Source organism: Ranitomeya variabilis, chromosome 1, assembly GCF_051348905.1.
Source record: "Ranitomeya variabilis isolate aRanVar5 chromosome 1, aRanVar5.hap1, whole genome shotgun sequence".
Classification (NCBI taxonomy): domain Eukaryota; kingdom Metazoa; phylum Chordata; class Amphibia; order Anura; family Dendrobatidae; genus Ranitomeya; species Ranitomeya variabilis.
The window spans coordinates 671,032,551-671,046,055 of record NC_135232.1 but is presented as its reverse complement, the minus strand read 5'-3'; the positions used below and the strand labels follow the sequence as shown (position 1 = coordinate 671,046,055).

General features: G+C 40.6%; 1 protein-coding gene across 5 annotated transcripts in view; it reads right to left on the bottom strand.

The window, feature by feature from the left end:
- The window catches only part of SPTBN5 (spectrin beta, non-erythrocytic 5), a 445,401-nt gene that overhangs the window by 69,750 nt on the left and 362,146 nt on the right, over positions 1–13,505 (bottom strand). For all 5 annotated transcript variants that reach the window (XM_077264001.1, XM_077264014.1, XM_077264022.1 and 2 more), the window contains exons 47-51: positions 4,284–4,456; positions 3,736–3,826; positions 2,841–2,987; positions 441–578; positions 123–367 (exon numbers count right to left, since the gene is read on the bottom strand). In XM_077264001.1, coding sequence (XP_077120116.1) covers positions 123–367; positions 441–578; positions 2,841–2,987; positions 3,736–3,826; positions 4,284–4,456 — 794 coding nt within the window. The remainder of the gene's footprint in view (positions 1–122; positions 368–440; positions 579–2,840; positions 2,988–3,735; positions 3,827–4,283; positions 4,457–13,505) is intronic.

Here is a 13,505-nt window from a genome sequence, read left to right as displayed (position 1 = left end):
CTGGGCTTCAGTATTAGCAAAATTTGCCCCAAATATAGAATTATTATAAAAAAATGTGAATGCTGGTATAATCAAGCCCAAAAATAAAAGCAAACAGTATAAAGTCATAACAAATAACTAACCTGTGAACTAGAATCCGAACTCGGTCTTCTATTTCATCTGCCAGGAAGTGACCCTCCTGTCGGAATTCACGAGTTTTATCTGCCAGACCTTGGAGTCTCTCTCTGTGGCTAGTGATGTTTTCTTCAAGCTCTCCAAGATTCTCAAGTGTCATGAGCTCTTTACCTTTATTAGCAGCGTCCAGCCTGGCTTCCACTTGGTCCAACCACTTTTCAATGTCCTCTAAACTTCGCTGAAATTGCAGTGCCTGGAAGATACAAGTTAGAGGAGAGCTCCACAACTGGAAAATGCTCTGGCGGTGTAGACAACATTTTTGTTACCTTATAGGCAGCCTGAAGTTTGTTTGCCTTTTCTGTACATTTTTCCAACACCTCAACCCAGAGTTCTTCCATTTCATCAAGTCTTGTTTGGATGATATCAGAAGCATAATGATTACATTGCAGCATCTTCTCCCCATCCTGAAAAATTCAAGATCACTGAGTAAAGTGTGTGATAATAGGACTTAAAAAGTGCCTTCATGAATGTCTTATTCCTACAGCAATCTTTCAGTATGTTATAAATTTCCCTATAAAATCTAAACCACCTGTAACCACTCTTAATATTAGGAGATGTAGAGACACATTATCTCCTTCTGTAAAGTAGGTCATAAGGGTATATTCACATTAATTCCAGAAATGATTCCAAATAAAAGATCTATTACATACGGAACATCTGAACGGGGTTGTTTTCTGAGTATGTGCCTGGATTTCAGAAAACCTCATTCACATGAACAGAACTTTTGATAACATTTCTACAATACAGCTCTGGCAAAAATTAAGAGACCACCACATCAAAACCCTGTCACGGGCGGCCCAATCTGCAGACCTGAACCCCATTGAAAACCTCTGGAATGTATTCAAGAGGATGACTTATGGGGCCCAGAATAGTACAATTTTTGTCTTTTCCTTGTTCCCTAAAAGTGGATCATACGGTGGAGAGCATGCATTACACGTGAAGAGGGAAGATTGCTGCTTCCTTGGATTAAGCCTGCATGACAGCCTAGGCCAAGCAGTATTATGTGGATTGATACAAACGCCGAGGGTCAGTCTACAAATATCAGATTTAGGTAATTTCATGTACTTTTATGTGCCCGATTTATTCACTCTTGATGCATTTTAGTCTTGTAGCCTGTGTAGTGGAGATCTGAGGATTTTTTAATTGCATGCCCACCACACTGAAGTATCACCAGAGTGTTTTTCTGAAAGTTATATTCTGCAAGTGCTGAACTGATATTTTGTGACTTGACTTAAGTGTGGTGCTAGTGTTTTCTGCATATTGAAACTAAAAGGAAATCATCCCCTGCAATAAACAAAGGTAAGCATGGAAATGCTGTATAGTCCACGTCACAATGATTTGGAGCAAGAAGAGCTGAGCAGATTGGCAATAGAGTCTGTAGATTTCATAAAGTGCACAGGTATCACTAAAGCTAGCTAAAATCAACACATAGCCACAACAAGAAGTTTCGCCTATGCAGGCTACATCAGGGGGCTGGGGCTATATGTGTTGATTTTAGTTAGCTTTAGTATTATCTGTGCACTTTATGAAAGACAGCTATCCAGATGGACTGCAGCCATTTTATAGTTAGGACAGTATAGGTCTTGTAATGAAAAGAGGTAATTAGCAAAGTGGACAAGACTCTATAAAACGTATAGGTCTAGTTTAATAGGAAAAATACAGGTTCACTACTGTAATTTTAAAACTCTACAACTTTTTAAAGAGAATATGATAAGAGTAATTTTTTAATACATGACTTTAATTGGGTCTATTTACCCTCTGGGTAATTTGGTAGTATGAATTTTCATCCCTAAAGGTGTGTGTACACTCACAAGGCAATTTGAGTTGGAGATTGGGCTTACCGACACCACAGCCCTGCTGCTTTATAGCATTCTGCTGGCAGATCAGACTGCATGTTCAATGTGACTGGTTCCCTTTAATATCTACATCTTTAGTAAGTGTGAAGAAATCATCATCTGTCCAGTTTTGGTCTTGTACTAGAGTTTAAGGCTATCTAGACTGCCTAAGAGTCCTTACACATATTAGACCAAAGTCAGCGCAGTCGGCTGAGAGTCTAATGTGAACAGAGGCCTCCTGACTCTCCCCCAACAGATGATGTTGGGCGATAGAAAGATCGGCACGTTGAAATTCCAATTGCTGATGCTTTTGTTCGACACCGAGATAAACTGCTGCCAGAGGAGATTCTCATAGGGAGCACAAGAGCAAACGGCCATGCTGACTGTGTCGGACAAACAATATACCAACATACAGCTTTGTAAAGCGTACGGGAGCTTTTAGTCTTCGATACTGGTCTTAGTAGTATAGACTCTTTTGGCACCCAACACGTAACAAGCCATTTTTTCTTTTGAAGTGGCATAAAGATGCTTTATATTTTGTCAAGACACTTTGTATATGTACTAAACCATGTAGGCAATCATCACTTCTGTAAATTCTTATGTTTTTTTTGTACAAACCAGGAAAAGTTTAAAATTGTCACACTTATTAAAATATCCATTTTCTAAAGAATGCCGCATCTATTTATCTATTTTTTACCAAAACCATTTTGTTTCCTCATAGGACTCCAGATCCAATATCAATGCAGTTAAACAGATGACATTTTAGAAGCGCAGATTTCTTGACATCACTTTTTTCTCTACATACACAAAGCATTGCTATCATTTCCTTACAGCTTTTATGCTGTCCAGTCGATTGCGATTTGCTTTAATCTCTGCCTCAAATGTTTGATGTTTCTGTAGCTTGGTCTGAAGGTTGCTGGGGTCTCTCCAGCTATCATCCATGGCAATGCTGTTCTTCTCAAGCATCCAGGCACCCACCTAGCATAAATTATAGACATATGATTTGCTTGGTAATGAAGTTATATTTAAAAATGTACATTTGGCTAAAAAAAAAAAGCATTTCTGCACTAAGATTTGGACAGTTTGGCTTCTACATCCTTTATTTATCAGTGAACATAGTTTATTTAGCAGCCATGCTCGTGGCCTTGGCTCCATTCATGGTTTATGGGACTACAGAAAAAATCCAAGTACAATGCTTGGCTATTTCCAGCAGTCTCTTAGAGTGAGGGTGATCAATGAGTGGAACAGGCTGCCATGAGAGGTGGTGAGTTCTCTTTCAATGGAAGCCTTCAAACAGAGGCTGGACAGACATCTGTGTGAAATGGTTTAGTGAATCCTATATTGAGCAGGGGGTTGGACATGATGACCCTAAGAGCTAAAGTATTAGACAGTTGCGTTTTTACCTGGACAGTCAATTGTTTTCACTTAGATGTTGTCTTATCGAACAAGAGGAATTCTTCACATGCACCTTCAGCTTTGGCTAACAGTTGAGAGTCTGAATGAACTGAAAATGTATTTTCTACACCAGATAACACATATACCTTAGCTAGGACACCATTTACACTCAGCTGAAGTGGTCAGCAGAAAGATAAATGACACTTCTGACCATGCTATACTACTTTATTCTTCTGCTGAGAGGCACCGGACCCCCGAATCCCTGAGATTAATGTTGTTATTGAGTATCCTAATGACTACACTAGCTTTCGACATTTCGACATGACCAGACCTCGTACGAGCTCTTGAGAAATTTCTGCAGCTGTCTGGACTCCTCAAGTTTCTTCTTACGAGCCTCGGACAAGTTCAGAAGTTTCTTTTTTCTGGAGAGGAAACAGATAATACGCTAAAATCTTTGAAGCAATTGATAAAAAAAAACCCATAGCTAAAACATTAATGAGATACTGGCATCTTAATATATTAATTGAATATATATCACATAAATGCATTTATTATTCTGAATTTCCAGATGTATAATTCTAAAATATGCCACTGAATGGGTATGCATCTGTGGGCCATATGATCCTATTGTTAGAAAAATATATACATACACGCACACACCCATATCTGCTATTCCATACAGCAAACTGTAAAAAAATGCTTTTGCCATCTATCGCATAAGCGGGACCATGACTACATCTGAAGTTTCACCCCGCTTGCCCGGCACAAAGTAGTGTTACTGATTCAACTGAATGATACAAACCTTATTACAGCAATGCATTCCAATCAATTGAAAAAAAAAAAGTTAGCTTGTCAAGTTACTTGGGACGTTATTCTTACCTCTCCAATACGGCCTGGCATTTATAGGCCATGTTCTCAGAGTCGTAATGTTGATTGTCTATTAGCTGTTTGGCAAATGCTTCCATTTCATCAATTTTGCCCATCTGGGCATCAACAGCCTTTTGAAACTTCTCATGCTTGTTCTGAAGGCTTTCTACACTGGTGACCGAGTCCTGCAATAAAAACAATTTCTATTTAAACATTTACAATTACAAGCTTTCCAGAGGAGAACTCACCCATGGGCAGATGTAGCCAGATTTGCAGTGTACTACAGTGTATTTGTACTGTATATAGTTTGTGATTGAACTGTTTAGGATAGGTGCAAATGGTGCAGCCATGTGATTACCAGCTACCCCAAACTATCTGCGATCATATGACATTGTCTAATCCACTAACTAAAATGGGAATATGTCACTGGACTTTTTGCTACGACATCTGAAAGCAGCATGATGTAGGAAAAGAGATCGCAATGCCAGAGATGTGTCACTTACCGTGCTGCTTGCTGTCATTTTCATAAAATCTTTGCTTGCTGCTGCAGATCTAGCAGTTCTCTGAATGCTGAGCTGTGTGTAACCCCACCCACACCACTGATTGGTGGCTTCCTGTGTACACTGTACATAGGTAAAAATCTGCCAATCAGTGATGGGGGTGGAGTTATACAGAGCTCATGAATATGAAGGACTACATGGCAGCCGTTTTACTAGTCCTCTAGTGATAATCACATGCTGAAGAACAGTGATTTTTATCAAAGCTGCAGCAAGCAGACCAGTCAGTGGACACATCAATGGAATCAGGGTCTTTGTCTTTACATTATGCTGCTCTCAGATCAGATGGCAAAAACCTGGTGACTGAATCCACACTGCCTGTGTCTAGTCGTGATCCTGATTTGTCTGACCCACACCTGAGCCGCTAATGTCACCTCTCCAGTCTGTACCTGCACCTAAAAACCTGCATCTGTGATCCCGTACCTGTGGCTGCCCTGTGTCCCTGCACCAGGCCTGCTTGTGCCTGATCCAACACCGGTCTTCCAGCTGTACTATCCCGCTAACCAGTTCCTGGCCAGTCCTGCATCTCTTGGGGGGTCAGTGGCCACAGCTCTGTGGGTCCATCCTGGAGTAGCACCTAGCATTTACCTGGAGCCAAGTCTAACCCCACCATCAAGAGCTCTAGTGAAGAGTCAAGTGTCGCCCTTCCAATAGGGGACGACACTGAGCTATTTCTTAGAGTTCCAATGTGTCTAAATGAAACATGACATCGTTTTTCCGATATGCCCGGTCAAAACAGCTACTATGCAGACCTACAGTGGGGGAAATAAGTATTTGATCCCTTGCTGATTTTGTAAGTTTGCCCACTGACAAAGACATGAACAATCTATAATTTTAAGGGTAGGTTAATTTTAACATTGAGAGATAGAATAATAAAAATAAAATCACATTGTATAAATTATGTAAATGTATTTGCATTTTGCAGTGAGAAATAAGTATTTGATCCCTCTGGCAAACAAGACTTAATGCTTGGTGGCAAAACCCTTGTTGGCAATCACAGCAATCAGACGTTTTTTGTAGTTGATGATGAGGTTTGCGCACATGTGTGATGGTGTGATATGTTATGTGGGTATCATTTTGTGTATATTTATATTTTACTGATTATCATGGTGTTACTGTATCTTGTAGGATGAGTTGTTATTTGCCATCTGATATTCTCCCCACAGTTCTGTATTGTTATCTCTCCACAGGGTCAATGAATAATGTTGTTTGCTAATATGCTAATGACATGTTGACCTAGCTTGTTGAAACAATGAGCCCCTGAGACCTTCCCCCTCTTGGCCTGTGAATGAGGGGGGAGACTTGTAAATATCAGGGAGGTGAGACACAGAGATCAGTCTGATGTGGAACCATGATGTGAAGAGCATATCAGAGAGAAAGAAGGGAATATGGAATGTTATCCTCTGTGCTGGATTGTTGGACTTTTATTCTGTAACTGAACTGTATTCGTGTTCTTGAATATTTAATCCTTTATGTAATGGATCGTATATATGGACCTTTCGTGTTTTGCCTAAATAAAGGTCTTGGAATTGTTCACTATTCTCTTGCTCTGTTGATTGTGTGATACCGGAGAAGGAACCCGTGACAACATGTCAGGAGGAATTTTGGTCCACTCCTCTTTGCAGATGATTTCTAAATCATTAAGATTTTGAGGCTGTCGCTTGGCAACTCGGACCTTCAACTCCCCCCATAAGTTTTCTATGGGATTAAGGTCTGGAGACTGGCTAGGCTACTCCATGACCTTAATGTGTTTCTTTTTGAGCCACTCCTTTGTTGCCTTGGCTGTATGTTTTTGGTCATTGTCTTGCTGAAAGACCCAGCCACGACCCATTTTTAATGTCCTGGTGGAAGGAAGGACTTAGTCACTCAGGATTTTACGGTACATGGCTCCATCCATTCTCCCATTAAAGCGGTGAAGTAGTCCTGTGCCCTTAGCAGAGAAACACCCCTAAAACATAATGTTTTTACCTCCATGCTTGACAGAGGGGATGGTGTTCTTTGGGTCATAGTCAGCATTTCTCTTCCTCCAAACACAGCGAGTTGAGTTATTGCCAAAGATCTTAATCTTTGTCTCATCTGACCACAGCACCTTCTCCCAATAACTCACAGAATCATCCAGGTGTTCATTGACAAATTTCAGACGGGCCTGCACATGTGCCTTCTTGAGCTGGGGGACCTTGCGGGCACTGCAGGATTTTAAACCTTTACGGGGGAATGTGTTACCAATAGTTTTCTTTGTGACTGTGGTCCCAGCTGCCTTGAGATCATTAATAAGTTCCCCCCGTGTAGTTTTAGGCTGATCTCTCACCTTCCTCATGATGAAAGATATCCCACAAGATGAGCTTTTGCATGGTGCCCCAGATCAATGTCGATTGACAGTCATTTTGTATTTCTTCCATTTTATTACTATTGCACCAACAGCTGTCTCCTCTCCCAGCGTCTTAATTATGGTTTTGTAGCCCATTCCAGCTTTGTGCAAGTCTATGATCTTTTCCCTGACATCCTTATAAAGCTCTTTGGTCTTGCCCATGTTGTAGAGGTTAGAGTCTGACTGATTAATTGAGTCTGTGGACAGGAGTCTTTTATAAAAGTCACTATGTAAGGCTGGTTTCACATTTGCGGACGAGGGCTTTGCAGAGGGCTGCAATAGTTCCTTTAAAGCCCCGCCCACTGCCGCACCTCCTTCAGCTCTGCCTATGTCCGCATGTGTCCTGTGTACCCTATCTTTAATATTGGGTACGCAGTCCATGCGGATGTATGCAGATGCCTCCACATGCATCATTTTCACGCTGCGCCAACCTGCATTGAATGCAACATGTTGCATTTTGTTGCGGTATCTTCCTGTATCTTCTACTGACATCTCTCTATTATAATGTACCCTATAGTGCACGAAACATTCAAACCTGTACAAATAACCTTAGCATGCAGACAATCATCTCAATATTACTACCCAATTAATAAACTTCAGAAGCAAACTGCATCCTCTAGAGTTGTGGGATGCAAATTCCTGGTGCTTGTGCCATCAGGGCCAATTATACCCCCAATTTATTTTTTATACTTTAAATGAGCAGAAAATTAAACATTTCATAATTAAGAAACTTTTGCCATCATAGGGCAGAAAATAATTCACATAATTAAGAAAAAAAACAGCATCACAAAGGCCAACCCTGTAAGTTGAGAAGAATAGAAAGATAGATGGTAACGAGTAGTCTGTTATCATACAGGCATTCTGTATACACAAAATGGTTAGAAGTTTTTTTTTATTCAAGATTGTTTACCACATTACTTCATTCTTTATTTTGGATACCATAAAAATGGTAGCAAATGCCTACATCCATTTTATAAAATATTTTTACTTAAAATCTAAAAATGTCCTCACTTTTCATGCTGATTTCACACTGCACTTAGCTTTAATGTTTATGACTTTATCGGGTTCCATCAGAATCGCCAAAAAATGGGATTGTCACGGGAGCCATGATGGAGCCATTGAAGACATGGGAAACGCAGTCGAAAGTATACAACTTCGGACTCCATTTGACCTTTTTTCTGACCATGTCTGGACACAATAGCGTAGTTTACTGAGCTGTTGAGTCAGGCTTGAAAAATGGACACCGATGGAAAAGAGGACAAACAGGATTCAAAGATAGGGTCAATTGAATAGGGGGTGGAGGGGAAGAACATGACCGCGACCGCTATTGTTTTTAACAGAGCTGCTTTGTTCCAAGAACTTCCGGACGGCACTGGCAACAGCTGACAGGCGGGTATGACGAATGTTACATCCCCACCAATCAGAATTTAATGGCTTATCAGACAGATAGGCAATTAATATTTTAATACCTCTTTGATAGCTCCTTTAAGAGTTCAATCTAAAACTAATTTTGGGGGGTGATTCAGATGGAAAGCCTGAGAAAGTTTGGAATGTGGAGGTCAATTGCAATGTGAAATTAGTTTAAATTAGCTTGCCATGACTTCTACTATAGTACTCTGTATATGATTGCTTTATCCATAGCAGTTTGTCATCAGTTTTAGAGATGCTAATTAGAGTCAATGATAATTCTGTAAAATTAATATACTTCCAAAAGCCATCCATACACACTAGACTAATATTGGCTGAACCAAACAATAATGATGGGTTCGGCCAACAGACCAATATGTATGGGGGCCTCCTGACTGTCCATGATAGATGATGTTGGAGGTCAGAAGGATCCATCATGCGTTTGGTGGTCCAAGAGATAAGCTGCCGCCAGAGAACACATGAGCACTCGATATAGAGACCGAGTGCGCTCCTGTATATTGGAGAGACGGGGAGGGGGGAGATCGCTGTTGGCCAACACCTTTCTAAAGTCATTGGGACTTTAAACCTTGTGATTGTTCCATCTGTTTTACGAATATATAGCCATTCTCTATAACTTTCTGAACTTGTTTTAACAATACAATGAAAGATATGGGTAGCAGACTGGGCTCTCCTTCAATACATACTATAAATGCTTCTAAAACGCAAGGTCATCAGCCAAAGCAAACATTCAGACACTTTCCTTTTTTTTGTTTGTGATCTAACCTTTAAATGGAAACCACTTTTATTTCAAAAGAAATAGTTGTCCCAGTCCAGATGATGAGGGAGAGCAGGCAAACGTTTTGTTGTTCCTGCTCTGCTAATTACATAACCAGTCATAGGAATATTGCATTTTAATCACCAAAGTGAGACCACCCACTTTTCAGACAGAATAAAAGCCACAACATTTTCTCTAGTGGCCTGTATTGGTTCACTGCATTAGAAATGAAAGAACATGACTGGCATAAAAAAGCAATAAACTTGGTTAAAAGCGATAGTTCATGGGTGTGGAAATTACGTAATATCTGTTGCTGTCTGGATTGTAATGAAAAAGCTTGGATGGTGCCATAATATGGTCATATATATGAGATCCAATCTGCATTGTATAAAAAAAAAAGATATGATAAAATGATGGACATGGAGAAGAATTCATGTGCCAAATAGTAGAATTACTTCCCACTCGCTGTAATGCATGGATTACCCGAACCTGCAGGAGTAAGACCCTTTCTATAGAGTCGTTTTGTGTTCTGGTTTATACGGCCAGTCACCATTAGGGACCCACTATCTAAAAAGTCCATTCACGCTAATAGGGCACAAGGACAAGCCATGGCAATCTCTGGTGGCGTCTGCTATATAGAGTTGTTGGACCACCCAAGATCGGTTTAGAGACATCTCTTGCAGCCCATTATATTAAATGAATTATGGATTCTAGTGAGGCATCTGCATGCTTGGGCGCAGTCACACAGGCTAAATACAAAAAAGGGCGTATTCCTGGGTGATAGGATATCCCTTATTGATATGATAGGGAATAACTTATTGATCGCTGGAAGTCCAACCACTAATCCTTCGAACAGGCTTCTGAAGAGCACTGTCTGAATGGAGAGAAGGTGAAACGTGTGCTCATTCACTTTCATTCATTCACTATTGGTCTGCCGGAAAATGCTAAACGTTGTACACTGCTATCTCTGGCAGTCCCATAGAGAATGAGGTGGAATGGAAGTGCATATGCTCAACCTCCGCTCCACTTAGACTGGTCATTGCAGATCCCAGTTCTTGGTATTGGTGAAGCCCCTCAGCAATCAATAAATGGTCCTTTATTCTATTGATAGTTGTACATAGTAATACTTTATTCTGAAATTTTTGAGAGGAAGTCTGTATTCAGCTTTGCCATTTGTATGCGCCAGCTGACGCTAAATGAGTTGTAGCAAGTTGATAATTATGTATATTGGATGCCACAAATCATTGGCAGTTCCAAACGTACTCTTATACTGAGCATATTGTAAGCCACACATTATTGGAAGTCCAGGTGTGGACTGGCCCACAGGGGTATAGGTGTATCCCCTAGTGGGCTCCTGTGCTGGAGAGAGCCATTTAACTCCCAACATCGGCAATAGTGGGCCCGATACATTTGATTCTCTATGTACAGAAAATACAGATTCTCGTCATTCATCCAACAAACAACTCAATATATTATTACATAGAAGCAGAGGTAACTTAGTAAATAACAGTAATGTTATATTTGCATGAAGCTGGACAGTGGGCCCCAGAGTTTATGCTACTATTGCCACCCAAGTCCGACACTGGAAGTCCCACATGTGGTATTATAACGAGCATAGTGTATAATAGTCGTTATTAGAGGTCCTACATGTAATATTATACTGTGTACAGTGCAGTGCACTCATTATTAGAGGCCTACACGTAATATTATACTGTGCACAGTGCATTGCACTCGTTATTAGAGGTCCAACATGTAATATTATACTGTGTATAGTGTATGGAACTCGTTATTAGAGGTCCAACATGTAATATTATACTGTGTACAGTGCATTGCACTTCTTATTAGAGGTCCTACATGTAATATTATACTGTGTACAGTGCATTGCACTTGTTACTAGAGGTCCTACACGTAATATTATACTGTGTACAGTGCATTGCACTTGTTATTAGAGGTCCTACATGTAATATTATACTGTGTATAGTATATGGCACTCATTATTGGAGGTCCTACATATATTATTATACTGTATATAGTGTATGGAACTCGTTATTGGTGGTCCTACATATATTATTATACTGTGCATAGTGTATGGCACTCGTTATTGGGGGCGACAGGGGAACGCTGAATCACCCGATACCGAGGATCTGCAGCCTTTATTCACTTACAAACTACGGCGGTGAGATAACCTATACTTTGCACTTTAGTCTTTGTAATTCCTGTATTCTGCATGTCCTGAGAGCATACTATGTATTCCCCATAGGGGCACAGTGGATCTCTATATGCCCAAATGACATGCATCAGGTTGATCTGGCTATACAATATATTTTATTTAGGTTATTAAAATTGTTGTGTATCTTTCGCTTTCACTAAATGTGGCAATGAATATTATGGCAATGCATATTCCTTTTTAGGGTATTTTCGGCCCCTTGGGTATCTTTGTGTAATATAAGTTCTGTAACCTTGTTTTATTTCTTGTTAATAATAAATAGTCTTTTTAGTGATAATTTTATATATTGTACTGTGTATAGTGTATGGCACTCGATATTGGAGGTCCTACATATATTATACTGTGTATAGTGTATGGCACTCAATATTGGAGGCCCTACATGTATTATACTGTGTATACTGTATAGCAGTCATTATTAGCGGTCCTACGTATATTACACTGTGTATACTGTATGGCACTCGTTATTGGAAGTCCTACATATATTATTATAGTGTATGTAGGGTGTGACAATCGTTATCGGAGGTCCTACATATATTATACTATGTATGCTGTATCGCACACGTTATTGGAGGTCTTACATACATTATTATACTATGTATACTGTATTACAGTTTTTATCAGAGGTGCCACATGTACTGTGCATACTGTATGGCAGTCGTTATCGGAGGTCCCACATGTACTGTGTATACTGTATGCAGTCGTTATCTGAGGTCCCCCACATGTACTGTGTATACTGTATGCAGTCGTTATCTGAGGTCCCCCACATGTACTGTGTATAATGTATGGCAGTCGTTATCTGAGGTCCCACATGTACTGTGTATACTGTATGCAGTCGTTATCTGAGGTCCCCCACATGTACTGTGTATACTGTATGGCAGTCGTTATTGGAGGTCCCACATGTACTGTGTATACTGTATGGCAGTTGTTATCGGAGGTGCCACATGTACTGTGTATACTGTATGGCAGTCGTTATCGGAGGTGCCACATGTACTGAGTATCCTGTATGGTAGTCGTTATCTGAGGTCCCCCACATGTACTGTGTATACTGTATGGCAGTCGTTATCGGAGGTCCCACATGTACTGTGTATCCTGTATGGCAGTCGTTATCTGAGGTCCCACATGTACTGTGTATACTGTATGGCAGTCGTTATCGGAGGTCCCACATGTACTGTGTATACTGTATGGCAGTTGTTATCGGAGGTGCCACATGTACTGTGTATACTGTATGGCAGTCGTTATCAGAGGTGCCACATGTACTGAGTATACTGTATGGCAGTCGTTATCTGAGGTCCCACATGTACTGTGTATACTGTATGGCAGTTGTTATCAGAGGTCCCACATGTACTGAGTATACTGTATGGCAGTCGTTATTGGAGGTCCCACATGTACTGTGTATACTGTATGGCAGTCGTTATCTGAGGTCCCACATGTACTGTGTATCCTGTATGGTAGTCGTTATCTGAGGTCCCACATGTACTGTGTATCCTGTATGGCAGTCGTTATCTGAGGTCCCACATGTACTGTGTATCCTGTATGGCAGTCGTTATCTGAGGTCCCACATGTACTGTGTACACTGTATGGCAGTCGTTATCTGAGGTCCCACATGTACTGTGTATACTGTATGGCAGTCGTTATCTGAGGTCCCACATGTACTGTGTATACTGTATGCAGTCGTTATCTGAGGTCCCACATGTACTGTGTATACTGTATGCAGTCGTTATCTGAGGTCCCCCACATGTACTGTGTATCCTGTATGGCAGTCGTTATCTGAGGTCCCACATGTACTGTGTATCCTGTATGGCAGTCGTTATCTGAGGTCCCACATGTACTGTGTATCCTGTATGGCAGTCGTTATCTGAGGTCCCACATGTACTGTGTATACTGTATGCAGTCGTTATCT